Consider the following 19,931-nt stretch of genomic DNA (forward strand, 5'->3'; position numbering starts at 1 on the left):
CTGGAGAGTGTCTACGGAGTGATCACATTTGTGCTCTCTGCTAGTTGAAAGCAACCTTTTGACCTAGAAGTCTGGGAGGAAATTGTTATTATTTCTAAGTAAAATGTGTGCCCTAACCAACCAGGAAATTCTAGAAACTCATGAAATTATTAACATTTATTTTAAAGTAGTTACCTTGATTAATGGGGTATATATTTCTATAAATATGTGTGTGTATTTGCCTAGAAACTAATATTGAATATTGATGTGTGATGCGTTATTCATGGAGTGTAGAATGAGACGAAACCTCATATAGTAATTTCTAACAAAAGTGTGGACTTAAGAAAATACTGAGACTATCGTGTTTAAGTAACTTACCATGAGATTTATTTTATCATACAAGTCAGAGGGTTTACTATAACTATTGGTGTCTATAGAGTTATACGGGATCTGAAAATCCTTATTTTTTTTCTCTGCAGATGTGAATTAATATAGAAAATGATCATTTTAATCCTTTATTTTCTGACTATAAGCTAAAAAGTATATATCATATTAATAACTAAATGTATACCTGTCAATCATTTTCTTCCTTCTGGAATTTTGCAAAGAGGAATAGAATTTATTATGGAAAACAGTCTAACATATTTTGGCTAGGTTTATCATAATAATTATTTATTGATGTTTTTGTTTGCCACAGGTACTTTATAAGTATCTGTGGTGGTATGTTAGAATAAACTCAGACAACAAAATTATTTAAATTATTTTTCTGTAATTGTTTTCCTCCATTTCCTATCACCTTTAAAAATGACACACCAATAAAATGGGGAAGAAGAGAGTAAAACTTATTAAAAAAGACTAGTTTCCTAAGGAAATATAAATGGTAGGGTGTCCACTGGTACTAACACATTTATAAAATAATACTGTTTCTTATTCTTATGGACCCATTAGATTTTAAGTTGTGGCTATGCTAAGGGTAAATTCCTTGAATAAGAATCTTGGCTCAAGAAAGTCGAAGGAGTAAAGACATTCTTCAGATGGCCTTTGTCCTCAACCAGGAGTCTACTGATTGTTGAGGAGACAAGGAAAACCCAGAGGCAGCCATATAAAACTACCTAATCATTAAGGATTCCCATAAGACCCCGTGAGAATGAGAATTCCCCAAAGGAAAAAATGATTGAGATGGATAAAGCAAGTTGTAAAAGGTTATTCTTCACTGAATAACACCATCAGTGGGCTGTGGATACAGTTATATCTTGTGAAATCAACCTGGTTTATTCAGGGGCAAAGTCTTTTTAACAGGCTTTACTGTGTAAACACATTTTCTCCTTTTTAATTAATCTGTTTGGTCTTGGGAACCAGCAGTACCTCTAGATGTATCTCATAGAGTTTACCTGATCTTGCTGTTTAAACAAAAACATTGTCTTGCTGATGCAAATTCAGTTGGCAGTAGGTCAGCATTCCCAAGGTTAAATGACTAGCGGATGACAGTGATCAACTGTGTGGCCTGCAGTGCTCTGGACCCCTGAATGCATCACCTTCTTGTATGCTGGCATGCATTTCTTTCCTCACATGATCCCTTCTCTTTGAAAGTTTCATCACACTAGCCAGCCCTCTAGTCCTAAATTCCTTTTTGGTTAGAAGGTGTTTGGTTCTTCCCCTCCCTTCCCCTCCCTTGATCTACCAGCCTCCCAAAGATGTAGTTTGCTTTGCATGCCTATTTTAGTTGGAATGGCAATAGTTTGGTTGTTTTGAGCATGTCTTTTAATTTTTATTTGCATAATCCTAATTTCTATTTCCTTTCTTTCCTCAATGTCTGCTGCATTTTGTTTCGCCTCCTCCATTCATCTCGACGCCATGGTTCTGCTGCTCCATAACAATGCATTATGAACCTGCCACTCCCATACGCAAACACCTACCCTTCCCTTCAACCTCCACCCCTCCATCAATGGCATCGTTGTCCCAAAAACAATCTGTGGTGGATATCGCAATGCTTATTATCCAATTAGGGTGAAAATTCCTTCCTACAGGCAACCGTGGCAAAATTGGGACCTCTCCCTCGTGTTCTTGCTGATATTACCAAATCTCTGACTAATCCTACACCAATACAACAGCAACTGAGACGCTTCACTGAGCATAACTCCAGTCCAAATGTCAGTGGAAGCCTCTCCTCTGGGCTGCAGAAAATATTTGAAGACCCTACTGACAGGTATGAACTTAGGAAAGAACTGGAACTGCTTACCTCAGAGGGAGATGATGTTTAGAGATTTGTGGGGAAATCTATTGAACTTCATTCTTGAATTTACAGCTTTAAACTCATGAGCAATTGGAAAGAATCTTCTGAGATAAATCCAATTGTTTGTCATAATAATACACATAATCTAGGATACTTTTCTCCTAAAATGATATTGTAGAGTTATATTCAAAAAACTTACTTAAATAAAAAAGCCTGGGCTTCCCTGGTGGCTCAGAAGGTAAAGAATCTGCCTGCAATGCAGGAGCCCCAGGTTTGATCCCTGAGTCAGGAAGATCCCCTGGAGAAGAGAAGGGCTACCCACTCCAGTGTTCTTGCCTAGAGAATCCCATGGACAGAGGAGCCTGGCAGGCTATAGTTTCAGATAGGACTGAGTGATTTAAAAAAACATATGTCCTGCCTAATAGAAGACTAAGGGCTCTATGAAATTGGTATTTTCATGTATTGTAGCACTCAGAGATCTGAGAACCTCAGTTGAAATCAATTTAGAACTGGCTGTGTCAGGCCACATGGCACCCCACTCCAGTACTCTTGCCTGGAAAATCCCATGGATGGAGGAGCCTGGTAGGCTACAGTCCATGGGGTCGCGAAGAGTCGGACACGACTGAGCAACTTCACTTTCACTTTTCACTTTCATGCATTGGAGGAGGAAATGGCAACCCACTCCAATGTTCTTGCCTGGAGAATCCCAGGGACGGGGGAGCCTGGTGGGCAGCCGTCTATGGGGTCGCACAAAGTCAGACACAACTGAAGCGACTTAGTAGCAGCAGTGTCAGCTGGACAGGTGGATACAATGTTAACACTTAGACTTTCTTTTCTATATTGGCAAGACCTGTGCCTGTAGTAGGGATCCTTTGGTTGTACACTGAGGGCTTCTGGAAGGGTTGCTGCTGCTGCTAAGTCGCTTCAGTCGTGTCCGATTCTGTGCAACCCCATGGACTGCAGCCTACCAGGAAGGGTTAGACAGAACCAATTAACTGTGAATTGGAATACCTCGGGTAGTTTAAAACCTAACTAGGAAATGATTGGAATTCTAGTAAAAATCTAAGACAGGGAGGGAGGTGGTCTACATAGTATTATCCCCTGCTGCTGCTGCTAAGTCACTTCAGTCGTGTCTGACTCTGTGCGACCCCATAGACGGTAGCCACCGGGCTCCCCCGTCCCTGGGATTCTCCAGGCAAGAACACTGGAGTGGGTTGCCATTTCCTTCTCCAGTATTATCCCCTACCTTTGGCGAAAAACTGAAAATGTTGGATCTTATTCTGAGTATTGTGATGATGAAATCTGGGCTTAGAAACTAGTAAGGAAGGCTCACCAGGCCTGTGAGCTTTCTGAGGAGTTTATATGCCTGAGTTGAGGAAATCTTAACTGTTAAATTTGCCTCAGGAGTAATGAAGGGTCCTTTCCTTTTTCACAGTGATTTGCACAAACTAAAATCCCCAAGCCAGGACAACACAGACAGTTATTTCAGAGGGAAGACATTATTGCTGGTCCAGCAAGCCTCCTCCCAGAGCATGACTTACTCGGAAAAGGATGAAAAGGAAAGTAGCCTCCCCAATGGCCGCAGCATCTCCCTCATGGACCTTCAGGAGACGCACGCAGCCCAAGCAGAGCATCCATCTGTGATACTCGACGTGCCCATGCGCTTGACCGGAAGCCAGCTCTCCATAACTCAGGTGGCCAGCATCAAGCAACTGCGGGAGACCCAGAGCACCCCCCAGAGTGCACCCCAAGTGCGAAGGCCCCTGCACCCAGCCTTGAACCAGCCAGGCAGCCTCCAGCCCCTGTCCTTCCAGAACCCTGTCTATCACCTCAGTAACCCCATTCCTGCAATGCCAAAGGCCTCTGTGGACTCCAGTTTGGAGAACCTAAGCACTGCCAGTTCCAGGAGCCAAAGTAACAGTGAAGACTTCAAACTCAGCGGACCCAGCAACAGCAGCATGGAGGACTTCACCAAACGGAGCACGCAGAGTGAGGACTTCTCCAGGCGCCACACCATGCCCGACAGACACATACCTCTCGCCCTGCCGCGGCAGAACAGCACGGGGCAGACCCAGCTCCGGAAGATGGACCCGGCGGGGCTGGGCGCCCGAGCCAAAGCCCCGCCGTCCCTGCCGCACAGCGCCTCCCTGCGGAGCACCGGGAGCATGTCGGTGGCATCAGCGGCTCTGGTGGCCGAGCCCCTGCAGAACGGGAGCCGGTCCCGACAGCAGTCCTCTTCCTCCAGAGAGAGCCCGGTCCCCAAAGTGAGAGCCATCCAGAGGCAGCAGACCCAGCAGGTAGGGACGAGCGCCAGAGCGGGACCACCCGCCGCTTGGTCCTGCTGTGTCCTCGGTTCTCTGTCCATACATCACTGGGAAATGCTGTCACTAACAGGGTTTCGGCTTAAAACGATCTTCTGCAACCTTTTAATGGAAAGAGGAAATGAAAAGTTTGGGAGGTTTCTGGCTAGGTGAGGTAGCAGAATGTAGCCTGACTCAACACGCAGGCACCTTTCCATCTCTTCAAGCAGCTGAGCTACCTCTCGGCATCTAGCACAAATCTGTGATGCTGAGAGAATGGTTGGAAACTTAAGGTATGAAATCTATAGCCCAGATCAACTAGGATGTGTTTTGAGAATCTGCACATTTATCCTCCTTATTTTTTTCCCTTAAGATTCCAAACTAAAGTTTTGCATTCTGAGCCAAGAGTTTGATATACCTACTCTCTACTCCACACCCCAGTTCCCTCTGGAAATAGCAAGTCCCATGTGCCTTTTCCTGAAAATGACTAGAAAAATAAGCTGAACACCTGTAGAGGCAAGGTAAAGGAGAGAGGTCATAATATAGAAAGAAACACAGGTGGTTGACAAGTGTTCACTAAATGGTTATGCAAATCTGTTCTTTCTCTGTTTACATGGACAAGCCTAGCTAGTATCACATCTAAACTTAATATAAGATTATCAAACTTTTTTCTTCACAAATAAGAAAGGTTTCTTAAGAATTTAATCATTTCTTCCTTACATATTACATTTTGAGGCACCTAGACATATTTTGCTCTCGAAATAAACTAAGAGTACATATATACATATCTTACTTTCATCTAAAAAAGAACCTTCTCCTAAAAAGCTTCATTGAATTTTTTTTGAAAACTAATCATTAAACAAGTGATTAAACAAGTTCTATGACAAATCCTTTAGTCAGCAGAATCACTGGTCAGAGGAGACTGCAATGAGACACCAATGTATCTCTTTAATATATTTCCATTTTTATAGATAGGCATTTACTGATTTGGCTCTTTCTGCCTCCTCTCTGCTGTAATCAGAGCCCTTGCCACTACTTTGATAATTATTGGTTTTTTGGTTTTTGTTTTTTTAAGTAGAATGTTTACAGAATCCTTGGATACAGAAGTAGAAGAAGGGATGAAAAACTTAGGTAGATTCTGGTAGCCAAGTTCCTGGGCAAAACCTCCTAGTTGGTCACTTCTTTTCTGAGAAATACTTTTTCTTCAGTCTTAAATTTTTCATATTTTTTTTGTTATATTTCCAAAAATCTCATTAATTCATTTGATTAAATGCACATTTTCATTTAAAGAAAAGGAAAAAAGAAAATTTACATAAAGATTATATAATTTTTTTCCTTTCTTTGAATGAAAATGCTTTTCTATATATCTTTTGTGTGTGTATATATGTTTTATATACATTTAATTTGTGTTAGGAAGCTGTCAGTCTTTCACATCTAATTGTGAATAAGTTTCCACACTTGCTTTTATGCTAGCTTCTAGTTGAGATCAGCCCCTTTCAGAGAACTGAAGTGTTTATTGAGAGGAGAAGAGAAAAGTAATTTTAGAGATGGATTACTGTGTAGAGGTAAGTGTCTACATGGGGCATTAAGTGCAACATGAAGGCCCTGAGGATGAGAGCAGGAGTAGAGAAGAATATCAGATTGGCAGAGAGGGGCAAGACAGGGCAGAGGGCCCTCTGCCTACTTTGCAAAGTTGGACTTAGTTCAAACCCTAAACAGAAAAGAAGAATGCTTACCCTTCCCTGCTTTATCATGTTGTCCTCAGTTCCCAGGATCCATGATTCAGACTATTTATAGATATTGTAAATCAAATAGCCTTTTGTGTGACCACCTGAAACTGTCATTTATAATATCTCTGCTATATGGAAATTTAACACCTATCATGGCAGCACTACATGATTCTATGTGGGAATAGAAAACTTTCCAGATGGATGAAGGTAGCAAATGAAAATGGTCTTCAGACACCAATTAAAATGCTTTCTAGCCATAGCCATTAATGAGCTTGGGAACGTCTCTGTTACATTGTCCTGAAGTGGGGCATAGCCGTAGCAAGATGCCCCAGCACAACTTTAAATATTCATCTCTGGTTGTGCCTTTGCTGGTAATGCCACTGTCATATCAGTTAAACTGGAAATCGCTGTATTTTGATTGCTCATATTTCTGGGTTTTTTCCTAACACTGACTTTTTCTATGCAGATGGTTTATTCTTTCAAGCTTATGTTGTTGTTGTTGTTGTTCGGTTCTTTTTTTTTTCCTGCTTGCTTTTCTCATCTCATTCCTATGAAGCCTAGATGTTCTATCTAATCAGCACATTTTTTATATAAATTCCTTTACATATTTTAATTGCAAATTATTATGCTGGAGAATTCTTCTCTCCCCCAGTACTAGAGGATTTCTTTGGGGGATTGTTCTACAGGCATTTATACTTATTGGAGGCTTTGTCCCATGCAAATTCCATTTGTATCTTGGCACAAAGGAGCAGCCATTGTTGACAATGTAACTAGCTTCAGTCCTTCTCCATCCACTGAGTAGGAAGTTGAACAATCTACAGAGAAGGAATATTTTAGGAAGCCATCTTTTAATTTTTGGACCCTTTTTGGCTTTTTAATAATTTTCCTCTTCATCTTTTTTGATCTGTCATATACTCTGTGTGCATAATAGACTTTATTTACAATATATGAGTTGTACAGATACAATATGTTACCTAACCTTAGAAATTCCAATTTGAAGATGCTTTTTAACTAGGTATTTGCCAAGTCTATTAGAATGATGCTACAGTTTTCACTTTGGGATTTGTTGAACCCTCCACCGAAGAACTGATGCTTTTGAACTGTGGTGTTGGAGAAGACTCTTGAGAGTCCCTTGGACTGCAAGGAGATCCAACCAGTCCATTCTGAAGGAGATCAGCCCTGGGATTTCTTTGGAAGGAATGAAGCTAAAGCTGAAACTCCAGTACTTTGGCCACCTCATGTGAAGAGTTGACTCATTGGAAAAGACTCTGATGCTGGGAGGGATTGGGGGCAAGAGGAGAAGGGGACGACAGAGGATGCAATGGCTGGATGGCATACTGACTCGATGGACGGAAGTCTCAGTGAACTCTGGGAGTTGGTGATGGACAGGGAGGCCTGGTGTGCTGCGATTCATGGGGTCGCAAAGAGTCGGACACGACTGAGCGACTGATCTGATCTGATCTGATCCCCTAACCAACCTCTTCTAGGATTCTCAGAGTTTACTGATTTAGTCAGCCCTTTCTTTGGTGTTGATAGGAGAAGTGGCCTTCATTTTTGGGAACCTGATTATTTCAGATTAGGAGGAAGTTGAAAGTAGCACGTCTTATTTATGTCTAGTAACTAAACAGGGAACTGGCCTATTCTCAGTCAGCCTCAAGCATAGCCAGGCTAACCAAGATCAATGGAAACTGCTTTCTCTGGCCCTTTTTGCCCTAAAACAAATTATTTTTCCCAGAGACACCCTATATAAGCTCTATCTCAGAAGGATGATATTCCTGTTAGGAATTCCTGCTCCTTCTCATTTTATCTTTTTCATCTTTTATGATCCACTGTTGAACGTCAGTGGAGAAAATGTTCTTCTGAAGGCTATAGCTAAGCAACTTATCAATCTCTCCTCTCAATTTGTTTGACTATAAACTAGAAGAAATAAATTTTGTTATCTTATAAAGGAGATGGAACAATCTCTGAGAAAAAGCCCTTTGATGTACTTCCAAAGGATTGGAGGAAAAACATAGGGTATCTTTCTCCTAGTGATAAATTGTACTTTGGTATGAATTCTAAAGAAAATCCAAAGTAATAGTAAATGGATGATATTTTATTGAGCATCCATTGCACAATGACATAGTCACTACCATTCAAAAAAAAAAATCCTGTGACATATGAGGCCATGCTTCAAGGGTTGAGAGTCTAATTAAGAAATAAGACCAGCATTCATAAGACCAGTAAAATAAATATAAAAGACAGTATTTAGTTCTTTCATTTGAAGAATATATTATAATAAAAATAATTTTTAAATAAATATCACCTCCATTGTCTTCCAGTATAGATAACTATTTCTTATTTGTTCAGTATTATTTTTTCTGTTTTTATAATCAGTTCAGTCAGTTCAATCGCTCAGTTGTGTACGACTCTGCAACCCCATGGACTGCAGCACACCAGGCTTCCGTATCCATCACCCACTCCCTGAGCGTGCTGAAACTCATGTCCATCACCTTTATGTTGCCATCCAAGCATCTCATCCTCTGTCATCCCCTTCTCCTGCCTTCAATCTTTCCCAGCATCAGGGTCTTTTCCAGCGAGTTAGTTCTTTGCATCAGGTGGCCAAAGTATTTCAGCTTCAGCATCAGTCCTTCCAGTGAATATTCAGGACTGATTTCCTTTAGAATTGACTGGTTTGATCTCCTTGCAGAGATTTAGTCGGCCCTTTCTAGGTTTTATCATAAATACAAGTAGTTCTGTTAGTCTGATTTAGTTTTTCAAAACTTACTGACCACCTACCATATGCCATGGGGCATCCTAGGTGGTGCTAGTAAAGAACCCACCTGCCAGTGCAGGAGATGTAAGAGATGCGGGTTTGATCCCTGGGAAGATCCCCCCTGGAGAAGGGAATGGCTACCCACTCCAGTATTCTTACCTAGAGAATACCATGGACAGAGGAGCCTGGGGGGGCTACAGTTCATAGAGTCAAAAAGAGTTGGACATGACTGAAGCAACTTAGCATGCATGCACTGTAGGCCGTGCAAAGTGCTAGGAATATATATTAGGAAAAACAGATTTAACCAGTAAAATAGGAATAGGGTGAAATGCCCAGTTCCCATTGTACCCTCTTATAATTCACTGGACATAATCCCTGTGCTGATACGGTAGCTACCACCACCACCAGTGAAATGAACTAACTCTTGCTTTTCCAACTTCTCACTTTACAGTTAGTGCCCGGATTACCTAAGGAGTTGTTTTCAATATGCTTCTAGGGGCTAAGATCTCTCCTTAGTATGTTCTTAGGGATACTATTAGTTTGTAGTGCATTTATTGACACTCATTAATTAATTCCTTGTAACAAATCACAGGGAAGGAAAGTTCTTTCAAGCAACATATTGTGAACTATAAAGCAGAAAGCTATTAAATTAGCTTCCTTGAAGTTATAAATTACAAAGAGTAAAGTTACTCATTTTAGCAATGGCTTTATCTCAAGCAGCAATTGAAAAGAAAATCCTGGTTTCACAGAAGAGCAGCTTTGCCGTACCCTATGTAGTAAAGTGATAAGATTATGAAATTAAAAAGACATTTGTCTCCTCTAAGTATGGACTTTCTATTAATTTTTAAAGACTCAGAACCATCATATTTTGCCTTTCAGGTGTACATACGTCAAGTAAAACCTAAACCCCTTGTTAAACCATTTTTCTCTGCCAATACTAAAGCAATGTATTGTGCTTTACTTTCAAAATCCAGTAGAGGGAGAACCCAGGGTGTGTGTGTGTGAAGGAACTTGTGGTTTACAAACTGCTTTTATATGCTCTCCCATTTGTTTCTCATAATAACTTTTGAAGTAGATAGTTATCACCTATTTTAATATAAATGAATTCTATAGATCAGTGTTCCCAAAGTGTGATACTCAATTTAAGTATACAAGTTATTTAATCATGTAATTATGTTAATGTATATTAGAAAAATATTTGACTATTAATATGAATTATTTATAAATATATATAAAACATCAAACTCATGATTTTACTGATAATATTGCTTAGCAAACTGGAAATGGTTGTTTTATTATTGATTATAATAAATAATATGTCAGTGATGATGTGGTTATGACAAAAATAATGAGAATGATCCACAAATGAATGAAGCATAAGAAGCATCCCTACCACAGTGGCAATGAAGGTAGACTTTGAGAACTGAGGGGACTGCAGTTTAAGACATGTTTATGTTTTTCTTGAGACAGTGGAGAAAATGGCTTTAAAGAAGGAATTTCTAGAAGTTCATTCCCAGTTGCTTATGTGTACCACAGGCATGAAGCCATTTTTATAGATGCATATCCGTCATCTGTATAAATCAACCAAACCAGGTTCTTCTTCAAATCTTTAAGAAATACCCCTTCATACTTTTTTTTTTAATTAATTTTATTTTATTTTTAAACTTTACATAATTGTATTAGTTTTGCCAAATATCAAAATGAATCCACCACAGGTATACATGTGTTCCCCATCCTGAACCCTCCTCCCTCCTCCCTCCCCATACCATCCCTCTGGGTCGTCCCAGTGCACCAGCCCCAAGCATCCAGTACGTGCATTGAACCTGGACTGGCATCTCGTTTCATACATGATATTTTACATGTTTCAATGCCATTCTCCCAAATCTTCCCACCCTCTCCCTCTCCCACAAAGTCCATAAGACTGTTCTATACGTCATACTTTTTAAAATTGTATTCATATCTCTTTCTGACTGCACTGGGTCTTCACTGCTGCGTACAGGCTTTCTCTAGCTGCAGCGCTCAGGCATCTCCTTGCTGGGGCTTCTCTTGTCGTGGAGCACAGGCTCTGGAGCGCTTGAGCTCAGAAGTTGGTGGCTCACGGGCTTAGTCACCCCACGGCATGTGGGATCTTCCCCGACCCGAGACTGAACCTGCATCCCCTACACTGGCAGGCGGATCGTAACCACCGGATCGCCAAGGGAAGCCCCTCCTACTACTTTTGTATGAATATTTTTCAGTCTGCCCAAATAACCTTTTTGCTTTTGCATCCACTTTGTTTTTCATCTAGTCTTTCTAAACCTCAAAGTGATCAAAATACCCCTTATTTTAAAATATCTATATATTTAGAGTTTAACCAGGTTTTATTCCAGAACAAGATAAAGATTCTTAAGGCTTATAGCTCTGCATAAGAGAGAAAATTCCCTTCCAACTATTTATAGAGTATTGCTCCTCAAAGTAGAAATTGATTTTAATTATAAAAAGGCTAACTCACAGAAAATGCTTTTTTCTCTCTGTTTCTCAGGAAAGCTAGAGAAAAATAACTTGCTGTCTATTTTCAGCATTGTTTAGGAAGGAACCACTATGTTCAGTCGTTATTGTTTAGTCACCAAGTCACGTCTGACTCTTTGCAGCCCCGTGGACTACAGCATGCCAGGCTCCTCTGCCCATGGGATTTCCCAGGCCAGAATACTGGAGTGGGTTGCCATTTCCTACTCCAGGGGATCTTCCCGACCCAGAAATCGAGCCACCCACGTCTCCTACAGTGCTGGAGGATTGTTTACCTCTGAGCCACCAGGAAAACCCAGTAGTAGCCTAATACAAATTGTCATATCCAGTGCCAGGTTTCTAAGATAAATATAGTAATAACATCTAAGTTCTATAGTACTCTGTAGTTTCCAAAGAATTTTTACATACATTGTATTATTCCATCCTCGGAACTCCCAGGGAGATGCTCGGGATAGGTACTGATGGTGGTGGTAACCCTACTCAATAGATGGAAAAAAGTATTTAAGAGATTAAGGGACAGGGTAAGTGGTAGAGTTGCTACTCAAGGCCAGAATTCTTTTCATTCTGCATCCTTTTCTGTTGCCCTTACAAAAGGGCAATTTATCTAGCTCTCCTAACTGGATAGAAATATCCCTTGGACTAGGCTGATATCCATTGTTGTGATGCTATATTCATCAAGAAACTTTCTGGTAAAATATGGACTTATGGATCTTAACCCATCAAGAAGTCAATGCTCTATAAAAATGACCAATATCAAAACACCAGTATCGAAAAGTGATTTTTTCTCTTTCCCTAAATGGCTGATGTGAAAATTAAGAACTTGGCATTCTGATATATAAATTGGTTAGCTACCTTGTGAGTTGTTTAGCATTAAACGGTTCCTTGGTTCCTGAGCATTCCTGGTTAAACAGGTGTTTCCTCACCCGAGCAGTCAGCCATCAAGTTGCATTTTCTCTCTCTCCTCTGTGAACACTGTAATTTCATTAGGTAATGACCTAATGAAACCACTGGACTAATTAACAGTTTTAAGGCCTTGGCTTTTCCTGTTTGGGGGTGGGGGTGTGGTGTGGGGAGGCAGATTCTTAGAAGTGATTTCTGTTTACAATATTTCTGAATATTTATTCTTATACCAGTGGATATCCTCTTCTCTCACCCCCAGCCCTGGCAGTAATATTATTTAGAACTGAGAGCATTTATCAGAAAATAGGGATCACAGTTATGCCTTCCAAGAATAGCTGTCTTTGTGGAACATAACTGCAGATGAGCTCTTTCGGGAAATGCTAACGGGTATTTCTGATGCAGGTTCAGTCACCTGTGGACTCCGCCACAATGTCCCCAGTCGAGAGGACAGCAGCCTGGGTCCTGAACAATGGGCAGTATGAAGAGGACGTGGAAGAGACTGAGCAAAATCAGGACGAAGCCAAGCATGCTGAGAAGGTAGGATGTAGTCTGCGCTTATTGACTTACTGTCCCCACTGGTAGACCACACACAGGGTCATCTAGTCAGGAACGTGATCTCCCCAAGTTCAGCTCCACCTCTTATGTTAACCCTTCGATGCATATTCATGTATATTATTTCAGTAGTGGCTGCCTGTGAAAATATGCAGAGATGTCCATCAAGTTGACATCAAGCTCTAGTGCAAGGGGAGAATGCATTCTAATATATATTTTGTTTTAATATGGGTTCCCTGAATTTCAAGAAAATTCTGTTATTCATTTCTAATCATTTTAAGTGAATATTTCGTGTTTCTGTATAACTAAACACATCCAAAATTACCCTTGGACTAGACTTCCTTTCTATATCTTTGTAGTGATTTTGCCTTTTTTTGTTTCCTTTTCTCCTTTTCTGGATAAAGAATTTGTAATGCTATAGATGATTTTTAAAAGACATCAACATCAAAAGAAAAAAACTGAAAAAAAAGACATTAACTATTGCTTCAGTTTTGTTAAGAAAAGTTGACATGAAGAAAAAGGATTATGACACAAGAACCATGATGTCATGTACAGCATTATCTCATTTAATTAGCCAGACAACTAGCTTCTGTTTATCAGCATAATCCTAAAAGCTGTGCTTATTGATGCAGTCTGCCTCTTCAGACTGTGTAAGAACTGTCATCTTTGACCTTCTGGATTAATAAGCATAGTGTAGGACCATGACATTGGATAGGCAGAAGCTAATTGTCCAATTGTTGATTAAATGAGATATGACATGAAAATACATTGCATTTTACAAAGCAACATATAGGTTTATCATTAATGACTAACAAATTTGAGTAGACCATATACAAGAAAACTTAATGCTTCTTACCTCATCCAGAAATTTGACATTCCAGTTATTCAGACCCCAACCACAGTAGCTTCAGTACAAAAAAGGACCAGGTAACCAATTGAATTCTATGAAACTTGAGTGAGAGTTTGTTATATAAAACTTTGGTGAGAAAACAGGCGTATATATGTGTTCCAACAAGCAGTGGCAAATTGGGCAGATGAACAGCATCATAAAAGTGGGCCAAGAGGCAGTGTTAAAGAACACGTGGGCCTTTTGCTTAGAGCCTGTGACCTGAGTGTTACGCTTCCGTGGACAGGGAGGAAGCAGCAATAACATATTGTGCTATAAAAGTATTGATTTAGTAGCTTGTCAGTACAGAAGTGCTGCTTGCTCTTTAAAGGGCTGATTCTAAGGGTGAAAGAATGGCAATCTGATGAGTCAAGCCATGTCAGAGATCCTACAACACAGGAGATGCTACAGAAGCCTTTCTCTTGTAGACAGCTGGCTTTTGGCTTATTTTAAGCTTCTAAGTGCCTGCCTGGCCTTCTTTTTTTTTTTCCTGTTCCCGTTGGATACCATCACAGATTGGTATTGATGTGGCTTGCAGCAACCTCTAGTTTAGTGTGGAGAATGATATATAAATATATACATTTGGAATGCAGAGTTAAGGAGGCAGGCAGAGCTCCATTACCATATATGCCTGGGGATCATTTTGAAGAGTATCAGCAGCCATGGAATGGCTGCTCACGCAGCATCCAGCTATACTGCTTAGGGTTTGATAAAAAAAAATCAATCACTGACATCTAAAACCAGGGTAGCTCTAGTTTTTCTCTCCTTGTCTTTGGCACCTCTTCTCTTCTGCTCTCCCTGGTGGCTCAGATGGTAAAGAATCTGCCTGCAATGCTGGAGAGAGACCTGGGTTCTATCCTTGGGGTCAGGAAAATCCCCTGGAGAAGGAAATGGCAACTCACTCTGGTATTCTTGCCTGGAAAGTCCCATGGACAGAGGAGCCTGGCGGGCTGCAGTCCATGGGGTCACAAAGAGTCAGACGCAACTGAGCGACTAACACTTTCACTTTTCTTTGTCCTCTGCTCTAGTACGAACAGGAAATCACCAAACTGAAGGAGCGCCTGCGCGTGTCCAGCCGGCGACTCGAGGAGTATGAGCGCCGGTTGCTAGTGCAGGAGCAGCAGATGCAGAAGCTGCTGCTGGAGTACAAGGCCCGGCTGGAGGACAGCGAGGAGCGGCTGCGCAGGCAGCAGGAGGAGAAGGACAGCCAGATGAAGAGCATCATCAGCAGGTCAGAGGCCGCCTGGGAGCGGACGTGGGCTGGCTCGGGGCACGAAGAGGCGGGATGATGGCTAGAGGGTCCTAAAGCAAGCACTGCGTGTCCTCCGTGATACTCTCTACAGGGGTGAAGGCTGGCTGTGTCTCTTACACTTTTCCACATGTGAGACCTTAGTGCACTTCCTCTGAGGTAGCCAAATTTTCTTTAGTTGTAACAATCAGAAACAGTTAAAACTTGGTGACTCACTTAAGAGGTCTTAGAGCAAAACTGAATTTTAAAAGTGTCAGTATCCAGCGTCCAAGACTAATTTAGATTTTTACAAGTCCAGAGAGGTCTAAGACACTGCACATCTTTAGAGCCAGAGAATCAAGGCAGAGGGCCAAGGACGTCCGAGGAAGACCAAGGGAGGGGTGCAATTTTACGAAACACTACATAGCACTGACCGTGGGCCAGGCACTTCTCTAAGCACTTTACAAATAAAATTTGTTTACTCTGTTACTGATAATTTGTTTAATGCCAGCCTCTGAGGTCAGCATTATTATTCTTCTTCTCCTCTTACAAATAAAGAAACAGGCAACAAATTCATTATGTCACTTGCCCAAGGTCACTTAGTGGTGCAACGGGTTTGAAGCCAGGTAGTCAAGCCCTAGCTCGATGCTCACAACCGCTGTGCTTCAGTTGTTAAGTGCCGTAGGCAGGTTGAAAGAGGTCTGTTGTTTTAGCAGCACAGAAGGATTTAGCAGTCTTACTGAGAGCCCTTCCATGGGGTTAAACGTCAGGGGATTAAGATATGAAATGCATGAGAAAAAAAGTAGACCTACTATGTGTCGCGTACACTCAGAAGACATTTAGCTGTTCAGGGGAAGGAAAGGTCAGCTGTCACAAAATAATGAGATTAAAAAAGGGTTTGATTTGTGTCAGTAGATTTGCTGTTTTAAAATTAAATAAGTTGTGCTAAGGAAAGGATCTGATAGAAGAGAGGGAGATAATGATGGTGAGAGTGCTACTGCAGAGGAGATGGAAACATTTGGGATCCAGTCCCAGGAGAGGCATCAGCTCTGAATGTCTTCTCCCAAGGCAGGTGAGAAGACAGAGCCTAGTGCAGATCTTGCGCTAGGAAGGAGTGGTAACGCTGAGCTGTCCTGAGTGTGGGTGTCTTGTTCTGTGTGTTAGCCTGCTCGCTCCTTGAAGCTGTTGGTCTCTCCTTCCCGCCCCATTCTAGGCTAATGGCTGTGGAAGAGGAACTGAAGAAGGATCATGCTGAGATGCAGGCAGTTATTGATGCAAAGCAAAAAATAATCGATGCACAGGTAAGCAGGTTCTCAGTCTAGTGGAAGCGACTGGTTTATCATAACTGTTATCTCCCAACTTCCCATCCCTTGCAAACACCAAGGCACATAACAGAAAATGGCTCATTGGAAAGTTCTCGGCATTACCTTTCAAAGACTTTTTTAAAATGTTTCTTTGCGACCTCTACGACCTTTTCCTTCCTTTACTGGTGACGAATCCATTAACCCAGCAAAGTTTTAGCCTGCTTTAGTACAGGTGCTCGACAAATCTCAACCGGGTGCATGACGGGGTTTACTTCTTTCCTTCTGGAAAGGAGGGCATTCTCTCGGGGGCACCTGTGAAAAGTCCACTGCATGTGTCTGGCTTGTGACCTCCACTGACCATTGCTTGGCTGTGACGTTCACGGTCTCGTCAGTCACGTCCACTGTGCCATCAGCCTCTGGCCCCAAACAGTAGTTGAGCTTCAGGGGAAAGACAGGGCTGCAGAAGGCACCCTGCCTTGTTATTCTTTTGGTTCCGTGACAGGCATCGGTGCCTGGGGTTCACTTGGCCGCCCTTCTCCATTGGTGCTGTGCTTGGAGAGCCTCTTACAGTTGATGAGATCAGAACCTGGGTGTCTGCTCCCTGTAGCTTCTACCTGTGATGCTAACGACACAATGATGGCCAGGGGCTCCTCACAGGTTCTCAGAGCAAAACCCAGGAAGTGTTTCTAATGCCTTTTCATCTTTTCAGTGCAAAACACGGTTGTATTTCTTAGAGTGAAACAAGTAACGAGAGGCAAGTGCCGTTTGGATGTGGCTGGTTTGGCCACTGAATATATCCCCTCCCTAAAGACCACCCAGGCAGGCTTGTGTTTCTCACCCTTAAGTATCATCTCACCGTTAGGTCTGAAATAAAAATGGGAGCAAGGCCTTTGTATGTCCCACTTTCTCCTCTCCCTCTCAGCCAGTATCAGTCTATGGTAGAACCACCCAGTATTCTTAAACACACATTCCATTCCCACTCAGGTTTCCTGACAGAGCTAATGTGGGATGGGGTACATTTTTCAAAGGAATAGGGAGCGAGGCTGAAAGCACCGCCGTGGAAAGTATGCGTCCTGGGCCTCGTCCTCCCTCATACACACGAGACCCGGAAGTCAAGTGCGAGTGCCAGTGCTCTCTTGTCAGCACAGTTCCCAGAAAGATTTGGACCCTTGAACTCTAGTTTCCAGATATTTAGACCTCTTAAGAATCAGAAGAAAGTTCTTAGTTGGTCCTTTCTTTAAATGTGTCCCCAGGGTGGATGACAGAGAAGGAAGGGTTGCAGAGACAAGGCTATCTCGACAGGCATTTATCCAAGAGGCTTAAGAGAAACAGCCTGGGTAAAGACAGTTTAGTCAGGAAAACTAGTATTGCTAAGTGTTCACTTTGGGATTTTTCAACATGAGAGAGAGTTCTATGAATAACTATACCCAAATAGATTTTCATTCTAATAAGATAATACAGATTGTTTTAATAATTTCCGCTGGTCTAAAACCATGGCAGCCTTAGCAAAGGGAGCTTAGGGGTGTCCCACTCATGGCTGTATGCATACAGTCCGATTTCCTAGTTGCCTGTTGAGGCAGCCTCATCATTAGCTTCTGAAGATTTCTATCCTACCTTGTCCCCGATTTTGACTTCTAGGTAAGATGGCTGGACATGAAGCAGGAGTCATAGGCATAGCAGGTGAAGGCAAAGGAGGGAAACAGATTCATCAGGGCTCAAAAGCTCTGGAAAGAAAGGGCCTTCTCTCAGTTAACAGGACGGTGTCACCATTCCAGAATGGGAGAACTGTTATCCTCAAAGCACTGGTCAATGTCAGACTTGCAGTCTGGCTAAACTAGACAATAGTTTGGATCCATACCTCAAGGCAATGGTTTTCAAATGGTTTGATTCTATGGACTATTTTGGTGGAACCAGAGGCACCTTCCATAGATCTCTTTCCAGCTGCTCCTCCTGACCACTCAACAACAAGGACTTCTGTCAGCTAATGGATCAAATCACGTCCAGGTTAGCTAAATATCATAAATTACACATTCAAACACAGGCATTACTGTATAGTATATTTTAAGAGGAGGCTCATTTTGGATCCCTAAAGCATACCTGAGGAGTCCATTAGACCACATTTTGAAAACCATCGCATGATGCCCAGCACAGATGATAAACACTAAAGCTAGCTTTTCAAAAATTATAATCCCCTTAAAAGGAAGGGGGTTCCCAATTCCAGCTGCTGTCTCACTGACACATTAAAAATCCTTTTCTAGCAAAAGACTGTGAAAATCCTTTGGTGTCCTTTGTAGCAAATGCCTCTTCCTCTGAAAGATTAAGTAACTTAACATCTTAAGTGTTTGATGGAGCAGAGCAACCCTTCCAGCAACATTTGCTAGAATGAGGACATGTTTTGGGGTGAAAGCTTCCCAGCGAGGTAATGCACGCTTACTTCCATGCCCCTGATACCTGCCTTGGTGCCACTGGCAGTTAAAAAATATTTCTGAAGTGAATTGCTTTCCTTATACTAGCATCGGGCCCAACACTTCCCAAAACAGGACAGGACAAGTACCCAGTGAATGGGTTTCCATCTCTCTCAGCAGCCATGTGCCCCTCCAGACCAGGCTTGTCCCTGAATTCAGCCTCTTCATCTCCTAGAGTCAGTTCATGCTCCGCAGCCCCCCTGGGGTCAGCCACTTTCTAACTGGAACTGGGAGATGATGAGTATTCCCCTAGTGACCCTGTCCTAGGAGATGAGATCCTGGTGATGGTACTAAGGGGTCATTTCTTAAACATCAGACCAGGGGCTGTGCTGCCTTCCACCCCAACCTCCCCCCTGCTCCAGGGATCTCTCCAGGTGACTCAAATGGAGAACAGAAAAGGGCATCCTAGGAGAAGCGAGCAGCTGCCTAGTTACTGTTGCAAGTGATATCTCCACTGTGTTAAATTACAGGTCATAAATGGAGATGAGATTATGCAAACAGGCAAGTAACCCCGTCCGTCCGTTCTCTAGCTGAGCAGTTCCCAGCCCTGGCCCGATGCACTGGCCTCCTACACATTCCAGCTCCTGCACTCCCCACACTCAAAGCCCTTCCTGTCAGGCCGGAACTAGATTGCTCTGCCGTTCACGCCAGGCAGAATGAAAATGTCAAGGCATCTTTTGCCAACTGAACTTGACTTTCAAAAGTCCCTGTTTGATTTTTTTGTTTGTTTGTTTTATTTTGAAAGGTTGGCACTTGGAGGGGAAGTTACAAAAGGGAGTTTGTCCACTTGGAAGTTTTCAACTGTTGAATAAAAGGGTTGCTTGACTTTAGTTGTTACTCTTGCAGGAAATAAATAAATACAGCCATTCTTAGCCTTCTTTTTGACCCTTTATGAGTCAAATAATTTTTCATGAATGCCTAATTTCTTTGGGTCAACCCTAGAGAATCCTTTAGTCCTTAGAACTGAGACATTATAATTTATCCTAATACTGAAATACCTTCTTTTTTAATCATTTTGAGATATTACCAGTCTTTCTGCTCAGAGATCATTTCTAACCATAGTAGCGGGGAACATCATATCTGGTTCCCACCCC

At 42.0% G+C, this 19,931-nt stretch overlaps 1 protein-coding gene across 10 annotated transcripts in view; it reads left to right on the plus strand.

Annotated features, from left to right (window-relative positions):
* RASAL2 (RAS protein activator like 2) overlaps window positions 1-19,931 on the plus strand; it is a 397,752-nt gene that overhangs the window by 370,260 nt on the left and 7,561 nt on the right. For 4 of the 10 annotated variants that reach the window (XM_005217241.5, XM_005217238.5, XM_005217242.5 and 1 more), the window contains 6 exons: window positions 1,986-2,185; window positions 3,648-4,509; window positions 12,805-12,939; window positions 14,869-15,071; window positions 16,282-16,369; window positions 19,308-19,338. In XM_005217241.5, coding sequence (XP_005217298.1) covers window positions 1,986-2,185; window positions 3,648-4,509; window positions 12,805-12,939; window positions 14,869-15,071; window positions 16,282-16,369; window positions 19,308-19,338 — 1,519 coding nt within the window. The remainder of the gene's footprint in view (window positions 1-1,985; window positions 2,186-3,647; window positions 4,510-12,804; window positions 12,940-14,868; window positions 15,072-16,281; window positions 16,370-19,307; window positions 19,339-19,931) is intronic. The other 6 variants (XM_002694157.7, XM_005217239.5, XM_024976868.2 and 3 more) reach the window with 3 other exon arrangements.

This window comes from Bos taurus, chromosome 16, assembly GCF_002263795.3.
Source record: "Bos taurus isolate L1 Dominette 01449 registration number 42190680 breed Hereford chromosome 16, ARS-UCD2.0, whole genome shotgun sequence".
Classification (NCBI taxonomy): Eukaryota; Metazoa; Chordata; class Mammalia; order Artiodactyla; family Bovidae; genus Bos; species Bos taurus.